Source organism: Chrysochloris asiatica, unplaced genomic scaffold (genome assembly GCF_000296735.1).
Source record: "Chrysochloris asiatica unplaced genomic scaffold, ChrAsi1.0 scaffold00048, whole genome shotgun sequence".
NCBI lineage: Eukaryota > Metazoa > Chordata > Mammalia > Afrosoricida > Chrysochloridae > Chrysochloris > Chrysochloris asiatica.
Genome location: NW_006408566.1, coordinates 13,191,325 through 13,217,513, shown reverse-complemented (window position 1 = coordinate 13,217,513; position 26,189 = coordinate 13,191,325). Strand labels below are relative to the sequence as shown.

At 40.5% G+C, this 26,189-nt stretch overlaps 1 protein-coding gene and 1 pseudogene across 1 annotated transcript in view; one reads left to right on the top strand and one right to left on the bottom strand.

Moving 5' to 3' along the window:
- The first annotated feature begins 1,556 nt into the window (after positions 1–1,556).
- Positions 1,557–26,189, top strand: part of ATG4C (autophagy related 4C, cysteine peptidase) — a 105,094-nt gene continuing 80,461 nt past the window's right edge. The window contains exons 1-2 of the mRNA XM_006862469.1: positions 1,557–1,714; positions 15,456–15,539. Of these exons, the coding sequence (XP_006862531.1) occupies positions 1,633–1,714; positions 15,456–15,539 (166 nt within the window). The 5' untranslated portion in view covers positions 1,557–1,632. The remainder of the gene's footprint in view (positions 1,715–15,455; positions 15,540–26,189) is intronic.
- LOC102824574 lies at positions 17,660–19,434 on the bottom strand (annotated as a pseudogene).

The following is a 26,189-nucleotide window of genomic DNA, read 5'->3' as shown; positions in this document are numbered from 1 at the left end:
AGAACATTAATTTTACATTCGTTCTATCATATATTGTCTCATTGCCATGGTTACAATCCCCTCCATACATCATCAACCAACCAAAGGGTATACCCTGCAATCCTTCCCCATACCCCCCAGGTCTTCAGCACACAGTCGCTCTCCCTCTCTGGATCTAAAATCTCCAGCTGCTCCATCGCTCCACATCATCATCTTTGCCTCCATTTCAGGCATCACTGCTTCTCTGGGTAGGGTCCCGCTCTCTGCTCTTCTCCCTTGATGGTCCTAGGGACCTCCGCTCCTAGACTGAAAAGTTAATTACTCCCCTCCTTGCTATAAAATGTCTACTTTTACATTTCCAACCCTCACAATCAGTTCTGATAACAATTATTCACTACTGTATCACAAGAGACCCATCTGCATTTCATTTCATCAGCCCCGCCTAGTCAGATTGAATACTACTCACTGGAGATTCTACCTTCCTCCAGGCCCTCTGGATGGATCTAGGTTCCCTCTTGAAAGCTTGTAAGCCAGTCACTTCTTGCCTTTGTAGCCCCCCACCTCCCATTTTGGGTAGCCAATGTCCAAGTTGCCCATCCGTTTCTACTCTGTGTGTGGATGGGGGTGGGTGGGAATGATTCTTGCTATAATGACTTGTTCCCTCTTTTGAGCTACTGCTTCCATAGGTGTAGGTCAAGTTCATCAAATTGTATGAGAATACTTTTTTTTTACTTTTGGTTGAGCTCTGATCATCCAGTCACTGAAGCCAGGACAAGTAGGTATTATCTGCAAGTGTGAGTGTTCTTATGCATATGCCCTCACTTCTTATCAGCTGGACGTTTGACTCTCCACTCTAGTCCTCTGTGGCTATGTTACTGACTCTGGGCCCAAGAGTCCCCAGGTCTTGCCACACTGCTGGTCAACCAGGTCTTCACCCGGGTTCACAGAAGTCTGTTGAACATTGTAGGGCTTAGCTCACCACTTCCTTGCTGTTTTTCCCTCACTGCCTCTTATTGGTGTCGAGCATGGTCACCAATCAGAGCGTGTATTCTCATTGAGTCTTAGTCTTGGAAGGGGGTTTGCACTGAGGGGACCCGACCACTTGTCTTGATGTTTCCTGGGCAAGCAAGTTGCTTGTTCTTGTAGTAATAGTCGGTCTGCCTATGTTGTTTTTTTATTTTTCCTGTAGGTCTTTCTTTCAAGAAGTATCTTCTGTTCTTCTAGCCACCCCAGGCTGGTCTGCTTGTCCTTTCAAGTGGGAATTTCCCATCTCTGGAGATCTGGATGTGGTTCAGGCTTCCACCTATAGTATTGCAGAGGTTCCACAGGAAGCCTCCTGATGTGAAATGTTTTTGTAATTAGACTATGACGTGTTATACTCTTCTGTATAATGAGAATTAGTTTATTCCTTACCAGTTCAGAAGATATTTAATCACTTATGCTACTTTAGCAGGTATGTTGTTGTTGTTGTGTGCCGAGGAGTCAGTTCCAACCCATAGCGACCCTGTATAGGGTTTCCAAGTAGCAGCTGGTTAGCAGGTATAGTACCATGTAATATGTGCGTATTACACATTTTTTTCTTTTCTTTCAGTCCGCATAAAAGATTATAATCTACAGAAGAATGCAACCAAGTGATGGCTTCTTATTTAGAATATGAATATGGAGGCGACGGGAACAGATGAAGTTGACAAGCTGAAAACTAAATTTATATCTGCTTGGAATAACATGAAGTATAGTAAGTATCATGATTTAAAAATTGCATAAATCAGAAAAGTTCTTTGAAATGTAGCATCTCCCTTATGAAGTCACTGACAATTGCTTGAGATTCCCTTTGAATGAATGCAGTTTCTGTGTAAGTGTTATGACATGCTGAGAGTGGTGCGAGAGATGATGGAGCACTTCACGGTTGAAAGGCACTGGGCCTTACTCTTGAACAGTTCTTTCATTGTTGCTTTTTGGGAGGGACATGACTTTTTTTTCAGAGACCCATTATAAGCCCCCTTTGCTATATATATATATATTAATGCTTTATTGTGAATTATGTGATAGTTTACATGGAGGACATCAGCTTCACGTTGATCCTGTCGTATATAGTTTCCTTGACATGGTTACAATCCCTTACATACATCATCCATCAAACAAAGGGTATAACCTGCAAGCTTGCCCCCTGGTCGTCCGCATACAGCCCCTCTCCCTCTCCAGGTCCAAAGTCCCCAGCTGTGGGGAGACCAGCTCTCCGCCAGGGTAGTGGGACACGAGAGGATATGCGGAATCAGCGGATGAAGAAATGAATACAATCGAAAGGCTTTTCAGCTTGCTGTGCTCTCGGGCTGTTCTTTCCAGCTTTTGCCTTCTGCTCTCTGCTGTCTGCCCTCTGCTTCCTGCTGTCTGCTCTCTCTGCTGCTACTGCTCCTACTTTCTGCCTCCTACTTCTTTCTGCCTCTGCCCCTACTGCCTCTACTCCTGCTCTCTGCTGTTGCTCCTTTCTGCTTCTACTTCTTTCTGCCAGCGCAGCTCAGCAAGTCTTTATTTTTTATACTTAAAATTACACTGTACATGAATTGACACTTTTATCTTTTCTTGAATTATTACACAGTTAGTCACAACATCCTTGCACCTAGTCATTAGACAGCCTTGACAAAAATACTTCTGTGATGTTCAGACTGACCTTCATCTCCTTTCCCAGTATGAGATAAACTGTTTCTTCTTGTTTCTACTAAAAGATTATAAACTTTCTATCCTACATAATGTACTATTATTTTCATAATAAAGGTATTCATTAAATCGCTTAGAAGCTATATGGCATAAAGCCCAACCTGGCTACTTGCTGCAAGAAGTGTAGATTATTAAGTCAAAACTATCCTTCACTTAAGTTCATTATTGCCTGCTTGTTTACGCAGGTGTCTGTATGTAGGGGTTTGAGAATTCTAGCTAGTGACTGATTGTGGTGAGGTCTGTGGGGGTAGATCAGCTTGACTCTAATATGCTATCTGCCTTTGTGGTCTCACAAATGCAGTTACTTAGGTTTTCTAATGAAAGGGAGTAATTTACACAATTCTCTTTGTATTCAATCCACCAAAGCTGAAAGCAATAGCTGCTAAGTTAGATTTTCCTAAGGTTTATAAAACTCATAGTGAAAGGCTGTGAATATTGCCATATTATATATTTTTACAAGTAAATTTAAGATTACTCTAAAGAGAAGGTACAAAGCAACTTCTGAGAGCCATCTGTCTTGCAAGATGACTCTTCTTTTTGCTGGAACTGTGTCAAGCAGCAAATTGAAGCCGTCCTCTACCCTCAACGGCTCCCAGCACCCAGCTGCTCCATCTCCCCACATCATCATCTCTGCTCTCATCCCTGGCATCACTGCTTCATTGGGTAGGGTTCCGTTCTCTGCTCTTCTCCTTTGATCCCAGGGACCTCTGCTCCTAGACTGCAAGGTTAATCACTCCCCTCACTTGGCCCCAAAACGTCTACGTTTACATTTCAAGCCCTTACAATCAGTCCTGATAACAATTGTTTGCTGTTGTATCGCAAGAGACCTATCTGCATCTCCTTTCATCAGCCCTGACTAGGCAGAATGGATACTACTCAGTGGAGATTCTACCTTGCTCCATGCCCTCTGGATCTAGGTTCCCTCTTGAAAGCTTGTAAGCCAGTCACTTCTTGCCACTGTAGGCCCCCCCCCCCCCCATTCTGGGTAGCCAATGTCCAAGTTGCCCATCCCAGTCCTCTCCGTGTGTGGAGGAGGTGGGAATGATCCTCGCTGTGAAGATTTGTTCACTCTTTTGAGCTGCTGCATCCATAGGTGTATGTCAAAATCATCAGATTGTATCAGATTATTCTTTTTTCCCTATTCTTCCTCTGGTTGAGCTCTGATCATCCAGCCATTGAAGCCAGGTTAAGTGGATAGTATCTGCAAGTGTGGGTGTACTTATGCATGTGCCCTCTCTTCTTATCAGCTGACACTTCACTCTCCAATCTAGTCCTCTGTGGCTATGTCTCTGATTCTGGGCCCTGGACTTGGCACACTGCTAGCCAACCAGGTCTCCATCTGGATTCACAGGAGTCTATTGAGCATTGCAGGGCTTAGCTCGCCGCTTCATTGCTGTTTTTCTCTCATTTCTCCTTATCGGTGCTGAATGTGCTCACCAATCAGAGCGTACATTCCCATTGAGCCTTAGTCTTAGAATAGGGTTTGCCCTGAGGAGGACCCAACCACTTGCCTTGATGTCTCCTGGGTGAGCCACTTGTTTGTTCTTGTAGTAATCAGTCGGTCTGCCTCTATTGTTTTGTATTTTTCCTGCTGGTCTTTCTTTCAAGAAGTATCTTCTGTTCTTCTCAGCCACTCCAAGCTGGTCTGCCCATCCTTTCAAGTGGAAATTTCCCACCTCAGAAGATTCTGGATGCTGTTCGGGATTCCATCTATAGTCTTGTGTAATGCAGAGGCTTCGCAGGAAGCCTCCTTCACTGGGCATGTTGTAGCCCCATTTTAGGTATTCCAATCAGTTATAAGCAGAAAATGGACTTACAAGCTTTCTATGGTGGTATTTCTGCTTATTCCTTTCTCTCCCCCTCCATTGTTTATTTTATAGCGTTATGCCAGGGAAACCAAGATTCAATAGACAGCCAAGCATCTTAACATTATTTCCCCCCTTTTCCCCATTCTAACTATGTCTCAATCTCCATATCCCCGAGCCCTGTTGTTCCAAGGTTTTGCATACATCATTATTTGCCTCTGTCCCACTTCAGCTTCACATTCATCCTATCATATTTCATTTCATTGCAGTAACCAAAGGATACGCTCCACAGGCCCACCCTCCCTGGCTTTCAGCAAACAGCTCTTCTCCCTCCCTAAGTCCCGTGTCCCCAGGGGGGACATGACTTTTTGAAATATTAAACTTGATTTCCTTAAAAAAATTTTTTTTTTTTTAAAGTAAATTACCCTCCTGGATGATTTCCTGATTCACCAGAAAATCATGATCATCTTTATTTGTTTCTTTGATTTTTTTTTTCATTATCCTTTAAAGAATAATTTGTGGTTTTCAAATTGATTCCTTGAAGAACTTCAGGTTCTTTGTAAGATTCTGTGGTAGACAGAATCTTGTAAGAGTCTGAATATGGTATTTAGTCTATAAAGCTGGTTCTCAGTGACTTACCTTTGTGTTACATCTCCAATTGATCTGGGCTGGCCTGTGCTTCTCATTCACTAATAACACTAAGACAGAAGTGATGTGTCAATTCTAGGCAACTTATGCTTGCTCTGTTTTGGAACTCTGAGTTGCCATGTAATCAACATTGCTGGAGAAACCACATGGTGAGATCACATGGACAGGTAAGGCCCTGAGACTAAGACAGAGGGACCCCGCTGAACCAGTGTCCCATTTAAATCTCTCCATCTGATTTCCACTGCATTAAAGATTTCAGGCAAGACCTAGAGTCCTGGTGTGGCAATGTAGGTTAGGCACTGGGCTGCAAGGTCGGTTTGAATTACAAGGTCAGTGGTTCAAACCTATCAGCCGCTCCTTGGAAAGAGTTGCCATGAGTCTGATCTGATGCAATGGCACTTAACAACATCTGATTTCCAAGCAAGACCGTAAGAACTGCTCAGTTGAACTTAGCTAACCTGGAAATCTGTGTTAAATGCAAGAAAAAGTTGTTTCAAATAAACTTTGGGTTGGTTTGTTAAACAGGAGTAGATCATCAAAAGAGACTTTAGTTTATCATTATTATTGTTTTTTAATTTCAGTAAAATCTACATACAGTAAATCAAACAGATTATTGAATATTTAGTTTGAAGAGTTTTGATAAATGCATGAGTCTGTAGAAGCAACAAACTAATGAGTATATAGAACCTCACCTCAGAAAGTTTCCTGATGCTTCCTTATGGTCAGTTACTACCCTCATAGGCATTCACTGTTCTGAGTCAATTTATTGAATGGCCAATCTGCCAGATACTCAATTTGTCAAAAACTTGCATTTCTCCAACTGCTTAGATTTATTTGGTTCATTTTCATGTAGAAATTCTAACCTTTAATTTGTCTTTTTTCCACCTTCCTGCTGCTATAAGTAAAGATTGAGAATTAAAGAGAAGGAGATTGAGGATACTCTTAAACATGAATTCTTATTCAGTCTATGGAAGAGGAGCATATTTATAAAGATACATTTTATTCATGGCTTTTTCTGCACCCCAGGCTCTGTTACCTCCTGGCTTTATCGTTCTTATATCCATTTTTTCTTCTGTTCCCCTTAGTGTCCTGGTTCAGATTCGTAAACTGGGACAGAGACAAATGATACACTTTTTATAATCCTTTATAAATATAAAATGAAAACTGGTCAGCTAAAACTAGGTAGTTAAAAGAAATAACGGTATTTTATTGCTTAGTCAATTTGGCATATTGGTCTGAGGGAACTCAGCTATGTCTGTGAACAAAAAGAGAAATGGTGGGGCCTTATGAGATGTTCTGAGTTTTCTTATATGAGGGGGCTTCAAAAACTTCATGGAAAAATGGAATTAAAAGATAATGGACTTTTTCCGTGAGCTCTATGAAACCCCCTCATATATCTAGCTTTATGGAATATTAAAAAACTCAGCCTATCGTGATGGCTAGTACCCTGCTAGGTTCTGTAAATATGTAATATAAATGCTGGTTGAATTTTAAAACATTACAATTCTGTGTTCTTGTGAAATGTGGGCTTACAGAATGTTAGACTTTGTCTAATCATAATCAGGCCTTTCCTAGAAAAAGAGGCAGTCAGAGGACATAGGCACCTTTGAGGGTAAAGCACAGAAAGGGAGAAGGTTTTCCTTATTGATGGTTTCTTTTTTTCATTATTATTATTTTTAAAGCTTTTATTATGAATGAAATGATAGTTTACATTGTAGAAAATCGGTTTTGCACTCAACAATCATGTTTTGTTTCATTGCAATGATTACAATCCCCTCCATGCACCATCGGTTAACAGTTTTCCCTCTTTTTTTTTTTAATGTACAAACAAAACAAAACAAAACCCACACAGGAATATATCATTGTTTAAACAACCAAAGGACACATTTTGCAAGCCAGCCTTTTGCCCGCCGCCAACACTTAGCCTTTCTCTTTCCATACCATGAGTCTGGAGCCCTCAGCTGCTCTATCTCTCTATACCATCACCTCTGTCTCTGTCTCTGGCGTCACTGCTTCTCTTTTTAGGATCTCATGTTCTGTTCTTGTTCTTCCCTCTTGATGGACCTAGGATTCTCCATTCCTGGAATGCAGGATTAGTAGCTGCTCCCCCCTTTTTTTTCCCACAACTGTTACCTTTATAGCTGTGACAGTTGCAATTAGTCATGATAACAGTTACTTACTGTTGAATCAAAAAAATCCTATCCCTGTTCTCCTTTCACCATACTCATCTAGACAAGATGAAAACTATTTAGTGGGGATTCCACCTTCCCCACATGCTCTGAAACTAAACTCCCTCTTGAAAACTTTGTGTCTTTTTAAACAGCCCCCCCCATGTCTAAGGTGCCCATTCCTATCAACCCTGTATACTGAGGGGTTAGGTTTGATCCTTGATTTGAAAACTGCTTCCCTCTCTGTTGTTGTTGTTGTTGTTGTTAAGTGCCATCAAGTCGGGTCCGACCCATAGCGACCCTGTACAGGGTTTCCGAGGGTGTAAATCTTTACGGGAGTAGAAAGCCTCATCTTTCTCCCGCGGAGCGGCTGGTAGTTTCGAACCGCTGACCTTAAGGTTCGCAGCCCGATTCGTAACCACTACGCTATGTTGAGCTATTATATTCATAAGTATAGATCAAGTTAATCAAATTATAGCAATTTTCACTTGCTTCCTGTACCAAATTTCTTTGCCTTCCTCTAGTAAGTTCTGATCATCAAGCATCAAAGCTAGGTCAAATGGGTACTATCTGAAAGTTTGGGGGTTCTTGTGTGCCTCCCCCCATTTCACATCAGCTGGACGCTTCATTCTCAGCTCTAGTTCCCAGTGGGTGTCCATGGGCTCAGGAGTTTCCAAGTCTCCTTAAAGTTCGGACCACCCAGCCCTTCCTCTTCTGTCTCTCTCATCTCAAGGTCGACAAGACTCAATGAACCATGGCCCAACTCAGTCCATATCTTCATTACAACCCTTCCCCCACTTCCACTCACTGGTAGACCTATGCAGTCACCAGTGAGCTTATAAGCCTGCTCATATGTTCCCTTTTGAGTTTCAGTCTTGGAAGGGAGTTTGTCCTGAGGGGATTTGATGACTTTCGTTGATGACTCCCAGGCAAACAGCTTGCTTGTTCTTGTAATAGCCAATCTACTGTTTGTTTTTTTCTTCTGCTGATGTTTCTTTCAAGAAGTATTTTCTATTCCTCTATCCACTCAGGGTTGGTCTTCATGTCCTTTCAAATGTGAATGTCCCACCTCAGAAGGTTTTGGATGGGGTTCATGATTCCACCTAAGGCCCTATACTCTACAAAGACTCCACAAGAAGCTGATTTCACCAGGCAAGTCCTAGAATTAGGTATTCCAGTCAGTTATAGGCTAAAGATGGGCTTACAAGTTTTCTGTAATCGTATTTCCCAATATTTTTTCTAACCCACTCAAATGTCTGGTTTACAATAGTAGGCAAGGGAAACCAGTATCCATAAGACAGTCAAGCACCTTAACATTATTTTCCTCTTTCACTCATTCAGACTATACCTTGATCCCTGTATCACAGAGCCCTGTTGTTGCAAGGTTGAATATACAACCTTATTTACCCTTTGTCCCATTTAGCCCATGCAGACTTACCTAAGTGTTCTCTCTATCTACCTTGTTCCTCCACCCCCTCCCCTATCTTGTGTAGTGCCCTCCCCTTCCTTGTATATTGCCCTCTCTCTCACCCAAGCTATGATGTTACTGTCCCCAACCTGTGCCTTACTGTTCCTTCCCTTCCACCCCTGGTAACCAACAAAGAATTTTTTTCTTTTAGTGTGGACATCTTTTTTTAATCTTTTACAATAATGGTCTTATGCAATATTGGTCCTTTTGTGAACAGTCAAACATCTTAACATTATTTCCTCTCCTCTACCCTTTCAGCCTATGTCTTAATCCTTATGTTGTTGAATCTTGTTATTCCACAGCTGTGCAAACATCACAGTCCACCTCTATTTCATTCAGCCCATGGATACCTCCCAGAGTCTTAACCTGTCTTCTTTGCTCTCCTCCCCTGCTTGTGTACTATCCTTTCCCCTCCTATTTATTGCCCTCCCTGTTCCCTGAGGTAACATATTATTGACGTATTTTTATTTGCACTTGTTTTTATTGAGCTTTTAGGATTGGCTTTGGAAATACTGCCTTTTCTGTTAGGGAAGGGGTTGTTGATATTTTGAAGATTGCAGTCATTCCAGTGGGGGCTAATGATATTTCTGAGAGATACTGTATACAAAGCTCATGATCTAGTTTCTGGTACACACTAGGTGGTCAGTAAATACTAATTCTTCATTGGAGTTCAGAGAAGAGGATCAGAGCCAAGCAGGAAAAGGAACAAGTGTCACAGAAGAACAGGTGGGATTTAGATGAGCAAATATTAGGGAGGACATGTAAATCAGGAGAACATGAGCCAGATGGCAAGTCCTGTTATGAGTGTAGGTAAAGAGTAATAAGAAATATGGCTGTTGTAAAAGTCATTTGTGTCATATTGTGAAAGTCTTTGCTATGACTGAGGAGGTTATAATAAATTTAAGTAATGAGTAATTGAGGATGTTTTTTGACCAAGAAAATCACCAAATCAAAGCTGAGCCATAGGGAGATTTACAGTGGGCTTCAAAAAGTTTGTGGAAAAATTTCACTTTCTTTCAATTCCATTTTTAAGTCCCCTCGTATTTGACAGTGATACATGCTCTGGTGGTGCAATGGTTAAGTGCTAGCCAACAGGCCAGTGTGTGAATCCACCAGCTGCTTTTATGGAGAAGACCTGGTGCTCTGCTCCTATAAAGATGCCAGCCTAGGAAACCCTCTGAAGGGCAGTTCTGCTCTGTTATATAGGGTTGCTATGAGCCAGAATTGACTTGAAGGTACAAAACCATGTGACACATGTTAGAATATGAAGACTGGTGGCAGAGAGGACTGCAGTACTTCAGGTGAAGCTTCATGAAGCCCTAATTAGTGTATTTCACTTTCCATTTTCTCTCATCACCAAATTCAGATACTTGCATCATCTTTATTACAAATGTTGTCAATAACTGCCATCAATCAGGTTCCAACTCATAGCGACCCTGTATAAGGTTTCCGAGACTTTGAATCTTTGTGGGAGCAGTTGGTCGATTTGAACCATGGACCTCATAGTTCATAGTCCAGTGCTTATCTTATAGAGCTCCGTATTACAAAAAGAATTCTTGTATTTTTTTATATCTTCTTTAAAATGAACACTTTCTTCAAAGTAACCCTTTTAAATTTTATAATAGTTGTTAAATAAAATGGCAGCTTGTTGTGAAGTGCTGTCGAGTTGGTTCCAACCCATAGCGACCCTGTATAGGGTTTCCAAGGAACAGCTGGTGAGCTTGAACTGCTGCCCTTGCAGTTCAAACAGCTTTACAGTCTGGTGCATTAATCTACAGGGCCACACCAGGACTCCTTAAATGGCAGATAGTTTCACTAAAACTAGACCCAACTCTATTGACTATCAATTTCAAATTCTTTCACTTTCTACATGTTTGCATATTCAGAGCATTAACAGGAGTTCTGATAGTGTGGTGGTTACGATTCAGCCTGCTAATCTCATGGTCAGCAGTTCAAAACTACCAGCAGTTCTGCAGGAGAAAGATGAAACTTTCTGCTTCCGTATAGATTTACAGCCTTGGAAACCCTGTGCAGGGTTGCTATGAGTCAGGACTAACTCCATGGCACATAACCACCACCACGATTAACAGTTAGGGATTTAATATATTTGGAATATCCAGAAATGGACAAGTGCTTTTTCTCAAGAAACTCACAACTTTCTTTCTTTTTCGGTATTACTTTTATTTATTTATTTATTTAAGGTTTTTTTGTGGATTGAGTGAAAGTTTACAGGGCAGATCATCAGTTTTACATTAAACAAATCATACACGTTGTTTCGTTACAATGATTATAATCCCCTCCATGTACCATCAGTTAACAGTATTTCTCTCTATTCACTTTAGCATTTAAAAACAAAACAAAACAAAAAAACACTCAGGCATATATAATAATTTACATCTCCAAATGGCACATTCTGCAAGTCTTCCTCCTTGCCACCAGCTCTTAGTCTCTCTCTTCCCATGAATTTAGAGTCCTCAGCCGCTTCCCCCCTCCACACCCCCATCTCTGCCTCCATCTCTGGCATCGCTGCTTCTCTGGATAAGGTCCTGCATTCTGCTTGTGCGCTTCTCCCTTGATGGTCCTAGGGTCCTCTGTTTCTGGACTGTAAGATTAACCACTCCCCTGTTTTTGTTTAAAAACTTCTACCTTTACAATGTGACAGTAGCAATTAGTCATGATAAAAGTTATTCACTATTGAATCATATGAATTTTATCCCCAAATCTTTTCACCAGACTCATCTAGACAAAATGAAATCTGTTCAGTGGTGACTCTTTCTTTCCCCCCATACTCTTAAACTGAACTCCCTCTTGAAACCTTGTAAGCCAGTCACTTCGTGCCTTTATCACCCCCTCATTTTAGGTAGCCAATGTCTAAGTTGCCCGTCCCTATCTACCTTGTGTACAGAGGGGATAGCATTGATACTTGATGTGAAGACTTCGTCCCTCTTTGTTGGTATTTAGAGTAACTGCCTCTTGGAGTATAGGTCAGGCTTATCAAATTGTAGCAATTTACCCTTGTTAACTTTATGAAAAAAAAAATTTTTTTTTTTGTAATCTTCCTCTAGTCAAGTTCTGATTATCAAGCCATCAAGGCTAGGTCAAATGGGTACTGTCTGTAAGTTTGGGTGTTCTTGTGCTATTTATTTATTTTTCAGTGTTTTATTGTGAATTATGTGAACATTTACATGGGAGAACATTAGCTTTACATTCATTCTATCGTCTATTGTTTCATTGCCATGGTTACAATCCCCTCCATGCATCATCAACCAACCAAAGGGTATACCCTGCAAGCCAGCCCCTTGTTTGTCAGCACAAAACCCCTCTCCCTTTCTGGGTCTAAAGTCCACAGCTGCTCCATCTCTCCAGGTCATTATCTTTGCCTTCATTTCTGGTGTCACTGCTTCCCTGGGTAGGGTCCCACACACCACTTTTCTCCCTTGATGGTCCCAGGGACCTCTACTCCTGGACTGCAAAGTCAATCACTCCCCTCCTTTTGCTACAAAATGTCTACCTTTATATTTCCAACCCTCACAATCATTACTGATAACAATTATTCACTGTTGTATCACAAGAGACCTATCCGCATCTCCTTTCATCAGCCCTACCCAGACAGATTGGATACTACTCAGTGGAGATTCTACCTTCCTCTGCACCCTCTGGATCTAGGCTCCCTCTTGAAATCTTGTAAGCCAGTCACTTCTTGCCTTTGTAGTCCCCCAATTTTGGGTCGCCAATGTCCAAGTTGCTCATCCTTGTCTACTCTGTGTATGGAGGGGGTGGGAATGATCCTTGCTATAAAGATTTGTTCTTTCTTTTGAGCTACTGCATCCATAGATGTAGGTCAGGTTCATTAAATTGTATCAGATTACTCTTTTTTTCCTCTTCTTTCTTCTTCTAGTTGGGCTCTGATCATCCAGTCATTGAAGCCATATCAAGTGGGTATTATCTGCAAGTATGGGTGTTCTTATGCATGTGCCCTCTCTTCTTATCAGCTGGATGCTTCACTTTCCACTCCATTGTAGTGCTTAGCTCGCAGCTTCATTGCTGTTTTTCCCTCACTTCTCCTTATCAGTGACAAACGTGGTCACCAATCAGAGCATGTATTCCCTTTGAGTCTTAGTCTTGGGAGGGGCTTTGCCCTGAGGGGACCCGACCACTTGCCTTGATGTCTTCTGGGTGAGCAACTTGCTTGTTCTTATAGTAATTAGTTGGACTGCCTATATTGTTTTGTATTTTTCCTGTCGGTCTTTCTTTCAAGAAGTATCTTCTGTTCTAGCCACTCTGGTCTGCTTGTCCTTTCAAGAGGAAATTTCCCACCTCAGAAGATTCTGGATGCAGTTCAGGATTCCACCTATGGTTTTATGTAATGCAGAAGTTCCACAGGAAGCCTCCTTCACTGGGCAAGTTGTAACCCCATTTTAGGTATTCCAATTAGTTATAGGCAGAAAATGGACTTCCAAGCTTTCTATGGTGATATTTCTGGCTATTCCTTTCTCTCCCCTTCAGGTGTCTATTTTATAATGGTATACAAGGGAAACCAAGATTCACAAGACAACCAAGCATCTTAACATTATTTCCCCCCTTTTCCCCATTCCAACCATGTCTCAATTCCTGTATCCCAGAGCTCTGTTGTTCCAAGGTTGTGCATACATCATTCTTTACCTCTGTCCCACTTAGCCCATGCAATCCTGCCTAATTGTTTTCCCATCTACTTTGTTCTTCATTCCCCACCCCTTCTTGTGTATCGCCCACCTCCCTAGCACCCAAACTATCCTGGTGTGTTCCCTACCCTGTGCTCTACCTTCCCTTCCCTCCTCTCACTCAACCCTCACATCCCGGTAACCAGCAAAGAATCCTCTCCCCTCCCTTTTAGTATGGGTTCTTTTTCTTAGTCTTGTACAGTAGTGGTCCTATGCAGTATTTCTCTTTTTCACAACTTTATTTTAAGGGCTACTGAACCGCAAGGTCAGCAGTTCAAGCTAATGAGTTGCTCCTCAGAAACCCTATACAGAGTCGCTGTGGGTTGGAATCGACTCAATGGCACTTAACAACAACATAAACAGTGGGCAGCTACTCACAAAGTCAGTGGGTCAAACATACCAGCAACTATTTGGAACAAATATGAGGCTGTCTGCTCCCATAAAAATTTAGTCTTAGAAACCCTAAGGAACAGTTCCACTGGGTATTATGTTGTTGTTGCTATTCTGTCGGTTCTGACCCATAGCGACCCTGTGCACAGTAGAACAAAGCGCTGTGCAGTTGTGTGCCATTCTCATAATTGTTGTGCTTGAGCCCACTGCTGCTGCTTTTGTGCCAACACATCTTGTTGGGCTTTCTCCTTTTTGCTGATTCTCCACTTTACCAAGCATGATGTCTTTCTCCAAGTACTGGTCCTTCCTGACAACATGTCCGAAGTATGACAGATGAATCAACTTGATGGTGGTGGGTGACTGGTGAAGGGATATTCAGAGTGAAAGTCCTGGTGGCTCAGTGGTTAAGTGCTTGGCTGCTAATCGAAAGGTCAGCAGTTTGAACACACCAACTGCTTTATGGGAGAAAGATGTGCCAGTCAGCTTTTGTAAAGATTTGTAACTTGTTCTTTAGGGTCTCTTTGGGTCAGAAGTTGTTCAACAGCACTGAGCTCATTCTTTGGCATATTCAGAAGAGGGTAACAGCGGTTCAGTGACAGAATTCTCGCCCTCATTCTGGAGACTTAGTTTCAGTCCCCAACCATTGCACCTGTATGTGAAGACTTTCTATGATGCTGTACATGTTTCAGCAGAGGTTTCAGACTGAGCCAGACTATAAAGAAAGACCTGACAATTTATTTCTGAAAAACAGCCAGTGAAAACCTTACGGATCACTATGGTCTGATCCACAAGTGGTCATGGGGATGGTGTCAGACTGGGTAGTGTTTCATTCCATTGTGCATGGGGCTGCGAGGAGTCAGGGCCAACTCGATGGGGGCGAGCAACAACAGAGCATAATGGGTCTCATAGTAAGTTACAGGGAGACTGTTTTTTAGATGTTTAAAATTTGGTAGGAAGAAAATTGGAAGAATTAAGAACTAGCAGTTAAAGTCAGTGATTGGTGATTGGGAGGTGGAAAATTGAGATGGACTGGTTCATAAATCACCTTCAGACATCCACTTTTGGATGAAATGATGGGATTATATTATATTTTCCCAGGAACCTTCAAAGATCCACTTCTGTCACAAATACTAGTCTATGTTATTGCTTCCCTAAATATCTTCATTGGAATATTCAAATACTTTAAACCTTTTTTTAAATTATAGGATTATCTAAGATGGAAGGAAACACAAGTAGTATCGGTAACATTTTTTTGCCCTTGGGAAAAGAGCATGGTATCAGGGAAACTGGGATAGAATGTGTGTACCTTTTGAATATTGTGCTATTAGAATACTGTGTTCTGTTTGGAAATAAATGAAAATAAAATTTTTTTATAAGGTTTTAAAAATTAATATAATGTGGTTATAATACTTTATTTGAAAAAAAGTATAAAAGACCTTTGTTTTCAGTTCATTATCAAATATTTTGAAACTTACAAAAAATACATATCCATAATTGATAATTGATGGTTTAAAAGTAAAATAAAGTGCTGGAGTTTTAGTCTTAACTATTTTAATTGTAAAATTTTTATGTTTTTCTTTAGGTTGGGTGTTGAAAACAAAGACCTATTTTAGTAGAAATTCCCCTGTGTTACTGCTTGGAAAATGTTACCATTTTAAACATGAAGGTAAGTGCTAAGCTGTTGAACCATTTAAAAATCTTTGTAGGGATGCATTGTGTAATTGTTTTTATTATATTATTTTCAGGTGACTCACTTTTGTATTTCTTTTAAAGTACCTGTATTTTACGTAACGTAATATACTTTCATAAGGAGCTCTGGTAGCGTAGTGGTTACTAATTGGGCTGTGAACCACAAGGTCAGCAGTTTGAAACTACCAGCTGTTCTGCAGGAGAAAGATGAGGTTTTCTGCTCCCGTAAAGATTTACAGCCTTGAAAACCCTGTACAGGGTTGCACCACAGCACATAATCACTACCACCAATATACTGTCATATAGTTTGGGTTTGTTGTGAACGTTTGAAGACAAGGGTCGTGCCTTTTTTCCTTTTATGTCATTTTTGAGCTTATATTTTGGATGCTAAGTAATTAATACTTGAATTGATATCTTGACATTCTTTATCCTCTTTTAATTTTTGCAAGTGTTAAAGGATGATGCTACTTTTTCTATAAATATTTGGTAGAATTCTCTAGTGAAGCAAGGACTTCTAGTGAAGCCTAGAGTTTGGTGCACTGTTAGGGTTTTGTTATGACTAAGATTAGTGTTAGGGTTAGGGATTGAGCTAACAGGAATATGACTTGGTCTAGCTTTTTTAGCAATTAAGTTTATTTTACTTACTTAATTATTTTGAAATCTACATGATTTCCTCTTCATTGGGAAGTTCTGTAGCTACACTATTCCCTCTTGTAATTTTTTCCCCGTTGTTGTAGACTGATATCTCAGGGTCTCTATTTTCAATTGTGTAAATTTGTTTTACTTTGGATACTTCTGAGTCCAGGTTGAGTTCTGGGTGATAATGTATGTTAATCAGGTTTTGTCTGCTATTATTGATTCTTTGTCCAAAGAACTCATTTTAGTATTTTTTGTAAAGTTAGTCTGGTTTTCGTAGATTCCTGTACTAGCTCTTTATCTAGAAATGTCTTAATTTTACCATTATATTTGAGGGACAGTTTTGCTGAATATGCGTTTTGTTTGGCAGTTTCTCTTTCAGAGGTTTTTTTTGCGTGTCATTTGATTTTGCCTTCTTCCCTGTAGGGTTTCTGCTGAGAAAACAGAGCTTAGTCATGTTAGTTCTCCTTTGTAGGTAACTTTTAATTTTCCTGAGCTTTTAGGATTCTTTCCTTATCTTTGGTTTTGGAGAGTTTGATTATAACATGTCTTGGTGACTTTTTTGGGGGAATCTGGTCTGTTTGGAGTTCATTCAGTTTCTTGAATGTATTGTCTTCTCGCGTTCATGATGTTAGGTAACTTAACTTCCAACAACTCTTCAACAATTTTCTCTCTGTTTTCTTTGTCTGTTTCTATTCTGGGATTCTGATCACATGCTAGTTATTCTTCTTGATGTTGTTGTTGTTAAGTGCCGTAGAGTCGGTTCCAACCAATAGCGACCCTTTAGAGGGTTTCCAAGGAGCAACTAGTGAGCTTGACCCACCAACCTTGCAGTTCAAACCGACTGTGCAGTCTAGCACATTACCCCACAGCTCCACACTAGGACTCCATTCTTCTTGATGTTGTTGTTGTTGTTACGTGCCATGGAGTTGGTTCCTACTCACAGCAACTCTGTATAGGGTTTCCGAGGCTGTAAATCTTTACGGAGCAGAAAGTCTCATCTTTCTCCCACTGAACAGCTGGTAGTTTCGAACTGCTGACCTTGCAGCTTGCAGCCTGACTCGTAACCACTATGCTACCAGAGCTCCTTTAATTCTTGGACTTTCTTCCGGTTTTTTGTACTTTTTTTCCTGATTGCTTCTTTAACAGATGAACATTGAGAGATTCAGCCTTCCATTGATTCAATTCTTATTCTTTGTTCCTTCAGTGTATTACCTAATACTGAAATCTTAGTATTAAGCTTTGTGATTTCTATTCACTGCTTTTGTATGGTTTTTAATTACTCATTTACTTTGTCAGTTTGTTCTTTGTTTTCTTTTTTTGATAGTAACAAGTTTATTGCATCATCCAGCTTAGGATATAAACACAAAACATTTCTTAATTTAAGGAAAATAAGGAAACAATGGACTATATTACTAGAAGATTACTTAATACAACTGTTACACAGTAAAATTACACTACTCAATCATTTTGGTCATCATCCCAATCTTTCTTCCTGCTTGGAGGCTTCAGCCCACCAATGATTTTGTCATGATACTCTGACCCACTGTAAGTACAGTGACAGCACGTTGGTAGCAGTTTGATAGCCCAATATTTCCCCATATAAGTATCAAGAATACTGGCTTCCAACATGTCCTTTACTGCAGGGACTTCAGCCTCAATGTCGAATCCAACATTTTTGTTTCTTTCTTGATGTACTGCATACACTTTAGAGATTACTTCATTCGCCCTAATACCTGAATTTTCTGCCAGTGCCTAGGGAATAGCTTCAGATGCCTCAGCAAACTTCCTAATAGCATACTGTTGAAGTCCAGGACATATCTCTCCATGTGATGTGATCTGTTTGGCCAACTCAATTTCTGTTGCTCCATCTCCAGGTACAAGGTGTTTATCTTTTGTGAGAATTTTGAAAGTATTACTGCTCTTTCTATATCATCCATGAGCTTGTTGGTAGAGCCTCGAAGTACTATGGTAGAAATGGCACCATCTTTCTTTTCATGCTTAAAACAACCACCTGTGTGTCTCCAGCTTCTGAGAGATGACTACCGTCACAATGGCCTATTTCTTCAATGACAGGAGGAGTCAATCTAGGAAGAAATGTAGCACCGTTTTACATAGTCTTCTGAGATCGTAGTAGCGTAGTGGTTACGAATCGGGCTGTGAACCGCAAGGTTAGCAGTTTGAAACTACCAGCAGTTCCGCGGGAGAAAGATGAGGTTTTCTGTTCCCGTAAAGATTTACAGTCTTGGAAACCCTATACAGGGTCGCTATGAGTCGGAACCAACTCCACGGCACATAACAACAATAACATGATATTGTGTTTGATTGCATAATGAAGAGCCATCTGCCACTTTGCCACCTGTTACTATGACATTTGCACTGGTATCAGCAATAGCTTTGACTTGTGCATCCATGAGATTTTCTTCTCCCTTAATAAAATTCATCAGTTCTTCAGCTATCTTTATCAATATTGTTCCTTTAGTTTCTGTTATCATGCCATCAAAAGGACAAGAGTGCAGTGCTGTTTTTGCATCTTTGACTGATGTTACATCACCTTCAATTTATTTTTTAAAAACCATGCCACGTAATACAAATGAAGAATAGACACTAGAGCCCACAGTTTTACAAACTCTGATGTTGTCAACTTTGAAATGGCCTGAATTAGGAAAAATAGTCACACATGCCTGAGCAATGAAACCCTTCATGACCATACTGTTTACTCATGATGGAAGTGTGGAGATGAGATGGTATTTCATCAGCATTGCGAATGTTTTTGGCAGAACAACATACCAAATCAGGAAGAATCTCATGGACTTTTCTATAGGCTATTTTATAACCTTCTATGACCTCTGAAACCATAGGCCTATTCTTAGAAGCTCTTCAGCTAGTTCTAGAAGGGCATGGACAAATACTGGAACAAAGTTTGTACCATCTCCAACTTCTTGCTCTTGCATGTGAGAGGCCAATGCAATCATTTTTGCGGCAGGATGTTGTACTTCTAGCTCTCTTAGAATAGTTGCTGCATCATTTGTCACAAACAACTTATCCAGGTGGTGGATAACTGTTTGGTTCATTCCATTTGGTCCATATGCTGTATGAGTGGTTTGGGCAAGCTTCTTGCAAGCTTGAATGTTCCTGTACACAGCCTCTTCTAATCCTGAAAAATGTTTCACTTTTTCATTGAACATCTGGGCAAAGCCCGGGGCTTTGGGGATGTGAAACACCATGGCCAGTTTGCAGGCCAGTGGTTCACATGCTCTTTTGGCAAATCCTGGAGGAAGCAAGGGGCGCGCACAGCCTTCTGTGAATACTGTCAGTTTGTTTTTGTAGTGTTTCATTGAATTCTTCTCACATTTTGTCATTGTCTACCTTATTTCTTCAGTAGCTTTTTTGATAATTTTTTCAGTCAGTTGAAGTTAACCTAAATATCTTTCTTTTGAATTCCTTATCAAGTAATTCCAGTACCGTTTCTGGTATTTTCTTTTTTTACTCTTGATTTTAACTATTTGCTTGAGCCACTTTGTCTTGTTTCTTCATGTAAGCTGCAATTGTGTATTGTCTCTGAGATACTGTGATATTGTTGTACTTATAGTTTTTTTTTTTTTTTTTTTGTAAGTTTTTATTGTGAACTGAGTAATAGCTTACATGGGAGTTATATATCTTTTTGATGACGATTTCAGTCTCCCATTTTAGGTAGCCAGTGTTTAAGTTGCCTGTCCCTGTCAACCCTGGGTACTGAAGGGATAGGCTTGATTTTTAATGTGAAAACTTTCCCTCTCGGTTGGTATTTTGAGTGACTGCATCCATAAGTAAAGGTTAAATTCCTCAAACTGTAGCAATTTACACTTGCTTTCTGTATCAGATTTCTTTATCTTCCTCTAGTTGAGTTCTGATCATCAAGCCATCAAGCTAGGTCAAATAGGTACTATCTGCAAGCTTGGGCGTTCTTGCATGGTTTCCCCCACCTCAGATCAGCTGGATACTTATTCTCAGGTCTAGTCCCCAGTAGGTAGTTCATTGTTAATGGGCTCAGGAGTTTCCATGTCTCCCGAAACTTCGGACCAACCAGCCCTTCTTTTTCTCTTTCATCTCAAGTTTGACAAAAGTCTATGGACCATGGCTGAATTCAGTCCATGTCTTCATTGCTGCCTTTTCCCCACTTCCACTCACAAGTAGACCAATGCAGTTACCAACAAGCTTACATGCCTGCTCATGTGCTTCCTTTGAGTTTCAGTCCTGGAAGGGGGTTTGTCCTGAAGGGACTTGATGACTTGCCTTGATGGCTTCTAGGCGAAGAGCTTGCTTGTTCTTGTATTAGCCAAATAAATAGTCTGCTGTTTTTTTTGTTTTTTGTTTTTCTTCTGCCGTTGTTTCTTTCAAAAAGTGTCTTTTGTTCCTCTAGCTGCTTAGGGTTGGTCTGCATGGCCTTTTGAGTGGGAATGTTTCACCTCAGAAGGTTCTGGATGGGACTCAGGATTCCACCTAAGGTCCTGTACTCTGCAAAGGCTCTGCAAGAGGCCTATTTCACTGGGCACATTCTAGAACCCCTTTTAGATATTCCAATCAGTTATAGGCTGAAGACAGGCTTACATGTTTTCTGTAGTTATGTTTCCCAACATTCCTTTCTGTCACACTCAAGTGTCTATTTTACAATAGTAGGCAAGGGAAACCAATATTCATAAGACAGTCAAGCATCTTAGTATTCTTTCTCCTCTTCAAACTATGCCTAAATCCCTGTATCACAGAGCCCTGTTGTTCAAGCTTGAGTGTGCATCACTATTTACCTCTGTCCCACTTAGGCCATGCAAACCTATCTCAGTGTTCCCCTATCTACCTTGTTCTTCCACCTCCCCCCCTTGTATTGCCCTTCCCCAAACCCGAACTAAACCCCCCATCCTAATAAAAAATATTTTGATGTTTTTAAAAATTTATGGAGTTTTGCTTTGTGGCCTATTCTGGAGAATATTCCGTGTGCACTGGAAAAAAATGTTTTGTGCTGCTGTTGGGTTGCATGCACTGTAGAAATCTCTGAGTTGTTATTAGTTGGTTGTGTTGTTCAGTTCCTCTGTGTCATTAGTTGGTTGTGTTGTTCAGTTCCTCTGTGTCTCTGCTGAGCTTCTTTCTAGTTGTTCGATCCTTTTTTCAGAAGTGGTGTATTGAAATCTCCCTCTATTGTTGTTGCTAAGTGCTGTTGAGTTGGTTCCGGCCCATAGCAACCCTGTATAGGGTTTCTGAGGAGCAGCCGGTGAGCTTGAACCACCAACCTTGCAGTTCAAACAGCTTTGCAGTCTGGCACATTAACCCATAGCGCCACACCAGGACTCATAGGTGTCTAATTCTTTCTTCAATTATATTAGGGTTTGCTTTAATGTAATTTGGGGCTCTTTTGTTGGGAGCATAGGTACTTATGGTTATGTTCTCTTGTTCAATTGACCCTTTAGCCATGAGATAATGACCTTCTTTGCCTCTTAGGATCATCTTTGTTTTAAAGTTTATTTTGTCCGTGGTTAATATTGTCACCCTGGCTTGATTTTTGTTGCAATTAGCTTGGTATATGTTTTTCCATCCTTTACTTTTTAATCTGTTTTTGTATTTTGTGTTAGGTGAGTCTCTTGGAGACAGCATATTTTAGGGTCTTGCTTTCTTATTCTTTCTGCTACTCTCCATCTTTTGAATGGTGCATTTAGTCCATTGATGTTTAGTGTAATTATTGATAGGTATGGATTAATTGCTGACATTATGCTGTTTTTTAATTTTTAATTTTGTGTGTGTGTGTGTGTGTGGTGTTACTGATTTCTTTGATCTGAAGTCTTACAGTGTGTTGGGTTCATTTTTTGGTGAGTTTTTTCTTGCCGATTTGTTCAGAGTGTTGATGTTTCCATACTCCTTATGGGTATTTCTTTTCTTGATTTGATGTAGAGATATGTCCAGTTTCTTTGCGGTACTCTGTATTTTATTGAATTCTTCCTCGTTTTATGACAGATTGTTTTATTCTGAGAACTACTTGACCTCCTCACCACCTGGCTCTCTCTTACTACACTTACTTCTTCTTTCTCATTGCAGTTATTTATGGACTGACTTCTCAAATCTCCTAGTTTCAATCTTGTAGTTTTCTTCTGCCTTGGATTCTTCCATCTCTGCACTGAGGTCTGGGTGGTATTGCCACATATGTCAGCCTCTGATTGTTGTCTGGTCTTGTTAATTCTCAGTTCAAAGAACTCTCTTTAGTATGTATTGGAGTGCTGGTTTGGCTACAAAATCCCTTAGTTTCTTTATATCCTGGAGTGTTTTTATTTTGCTGTCATATTTGATTGACAGCTTTGCTGGGTATGTGATTGTTGTTGGCAGTTTTTTCTTTCAGAGTTTTAGATATGTCTCCCCATTGTCTTCTTGCCTGCATGGTTTCTGCTGACTAATCAGAGCTTAATTTTATTTCCTTTTATTTGTATGTAATGTTTCTTTTTCCCAAGTTGTTTTCAGAATTCTCTCCTTGTCTTGGTTTTAGTTTCATTATAATATATCTTTGTGATTTTCTTTTGGGGTGCATCCTTCCTGAGTTCATTCAGCTTCTTAGATGCTTATCTTCTTGTCTCTTAGGATGTTAGGGAAATTCTCTTCCAGCATCTCTTTGACTATATCTTCTGTAGTGTTGGTTTTTTTTTTTTTTTCCCTTGTCCTCTTCTGTTCTGGAACTGCAATCAGCAGTTCTTCATGTTGTACCACATGAATTTTTTTATTCAGATTTTAAAAAATTAAAAAAAATTTTTTCCTGCTTGTTCTTTTGTCTTAGCAGTATTGAGAGATTTGTCTTCAAGCTCACTGACTCTGGCTTCCATCCTTGTGATTCTACTCCTTTGCTCTTTCAGTGTGTTGTTCATTTCTAATATTTTGGCATTAATCCTTTGGACCTCTTTTTCTGAGTTCTTTAAAGAGTCTAATGCTATATCGATTTTGCTCATCTGTTCCTGTAGTGCTTTTCTATTTCCTTGGTTTCCTCTGCTTTTCTGTGGAACATTTGGATGTACCTCAGTATGTTGTTGTTGTTAAGTGCCATCGAGTCAGTTCCGACCCATAGCGACTCTGTACAGGGTTTCCGAGGGTATAAATCTTTATGGGAGTAGAAAGCCTCATCTTTCTCCCGCGGAGCGGCTGGTAGTTTCTAACAGCTGACCTTAAGGTTCGCAGCCCGATTCGTAACCACTACGCTACCAGAGCTCCTGTATAATTCTCCTAAATTCTCCTTCAGACAATTTTAGAGCCTCTTCTTCCTGTAATACCATTTCTAGCTCTTCCTCTTGGTCATTTGTTTTATCTACTCTATCTTGCTTCTGCACATGAGCAGAAATTTTCTGCTGCTTTTTAGGCATTGCAGTGCTGTTGTTTTTGTGTTAATTAGATGCAAGTATCATGATGTTTTCTTAAGCACACTCCACATTGTTCCTGCTGGGTGTGGTCAGGTTATGGGCTTCTCTGTTCACTGCTCTTGTGGCTCCCTTTAGAGTGTTTTTCACAGGTGTTGGCTGTACATGCTGTTCTGATACATAGCAGCTGGTATTGGCTCTTGCCTTTTTGGTGGGGTTTTACAGGGTACAAATGTCGCTTGGCTGCATGATTGGAATTGCTGACCCTTGTTAGGTGAGACAAGAATAGAAACTCCCACAGAAGTAGGAAGGAGGCCAAATTCAAGACTGAATCCCAAAGTTAAATGTCATAAAAACCCACCAAAGTTATGAGACCCAATTAAAAAAAATTAATGAGCTAAAATAAAATCAAGAATCAGCAAAATCAAATGAAAAAGCAAAACAGAAACCATCCCTGGGAAAAAAAATAGCTGATTGTTGCCACCTAGTGGACCGGAATGGTGGGGGGAGAAAAGGAGAAGGATTCTAGTCTGGGCAAATCCCTCCCTTGGGCCACTTTTCAGGTTGTTGCTAATAGTTCCGTGCAAACCTTGTGTATGCAGTGTTAGACTTTCACTTCATCTTGCTGGAGATGCCCAGACTGGACAGAGAGGGCGTAACAAGGAGAAGTGGAGAGAGAGAGAGAAAAAAATGTTGAAAAAAAAACAAAACAAGGAAAAAGACCCTCTCACCTCTGTCTCCACTGTCATCTTCCTCTGGTGTGTTTATGCAGTGTTACTGATTCTTTGTTGCATATAATTTTCTGTGTTGAATTCAATTTGTTTGTGGGATTTCTTGTAATTTTCTTTGCTGCTATTTTAATGTTACAATGTTAACTAAATCTTTACATAGGCAGACAGACTCATCTTTCTTCTGTGTAGTGGCTGGAGGGTTTGAACCTCTAACTTTTAATTAGCAGTCCAATTTTTCACCCGCTGCACCATCAGGGTTTCTTATATAGATACAGTTATAGGATATTATTATTAATAACAATGTTATTGAAATTAAAACAACAACAAAATCCAAAGGCTACCAAACATTGAATTTACTGAATTCATTGAGATGACCAAGAGTAACAGGTATATTTCATCTGTATTTTAGGAGAGGGAATCATAAAACTTTATACGTCAGTTATACCTAGATACATATAGGACTAGCATACCTTATAGTTGTTAGTGTGATGTGCAAGACACTTTGACATTCATTTCCTTAACAACCTGATTAGGCAGAATAAAACATATCTTCATTTTAAATCAGAAAAAAAGCTTTTGATAGGTTATGATGTTTTAAGTCTTAGGAGCAATATTGTTGTTAAGTGCCATTGAGTTGGTTCTGACTCATAGTGACTCTGCATAGCCGGAGTATGGAACATCTGGCCCACAGGCTGTAGAAGGTGTAGGAAATCATTCGGTCTGGCCCTGCCAAGGCAATCATGGCTCCAGTCATTCCCTTGTTGTTGTGAAGTGCTGTTGAGTTGGTTCCAACCCATAGCGACCCTGTATAGGGTTTCCGAGGAAGAGCTGGTAAGCTTGCAGTTCAAACAGCTTTGCAGTCTGGTGCATTAACCCTCAGCGCATTGTTGCCTTAGGGGTGAGTTAATTAAATATTTGACCATAGATAGCAGGTTGAAGCAGCAGTCAAGAAAGCAAATGCCAGTCTACTGCACAAGACCTTTTTAAAGTGTTGAAGATCAAAGATGTCACCTGACTCAAGCCATGGTATTTTCAGGAACCCCATATTCATGTAAAACTTGGACAGTGAATAAAAGAAGATCGTAGAAGAATTGATGTATTTTAGTTTTGGTGTTGGAGGAGAATATTGAAAGTACCATGGGTTGCCAAAAGAACAAACAGATTTGTGTTGGGAGAAGTGCAGCTGGAGTGCTCCTTGGAGGCCAGGATGGCCAAACTTCATCTCTCATACTTTGGACATGATGTCAGGAGGGACCAGTTGCTGGAGAAGGACATCATGTTTTTTATGGAGGAGGGTCAGAGAAAAAGAGGAAGACACCCCAGCAAGATGGATTGATAGAATGGCAACATCAGTGGGCTCAGGCAACAATTTGCAATAATTGTGAGGTTAGCCCAGGACTGGGCAGTGTTTCTGTCTGTTGTGCATAGGATCGCTGTGAGTCAGTACCGACTTGATGGTACATAACAACAAGAAATAACACTTTTTAAGTTGATACTATAGGCCTGTGAATGATGTTAAAATTTTGGCAGAAAAAGGTTTGTCACCACTGCTGTATATGGTTTCTAAGGAGCAGCTAATGGGTTTGAACTGCTGACCTTGTGGTTTTCAGTCCACGGCTGATCTTACAGCACCACACCAGGAGTCCAGTTGTTGTTGTTATTGTTAGGCACCATCAAGTCGGTACCGACTCATAGCGCCCTTATGCACAGCAGAAGGAAACACTACTTGATCCTGGGCCAATCTCACTACTGTTGCCATGCTTGAGTCCATCGATTCTGCCACTTGGCCAATCCATCTCATTGGGGGTCTTCCTCTTTATCTCTGACCCTCCACCTTACCAAACATGATATCCTTCTCCAGTGACTGGTCCCTCCTGACAATATGTCTGAAGTATGAGA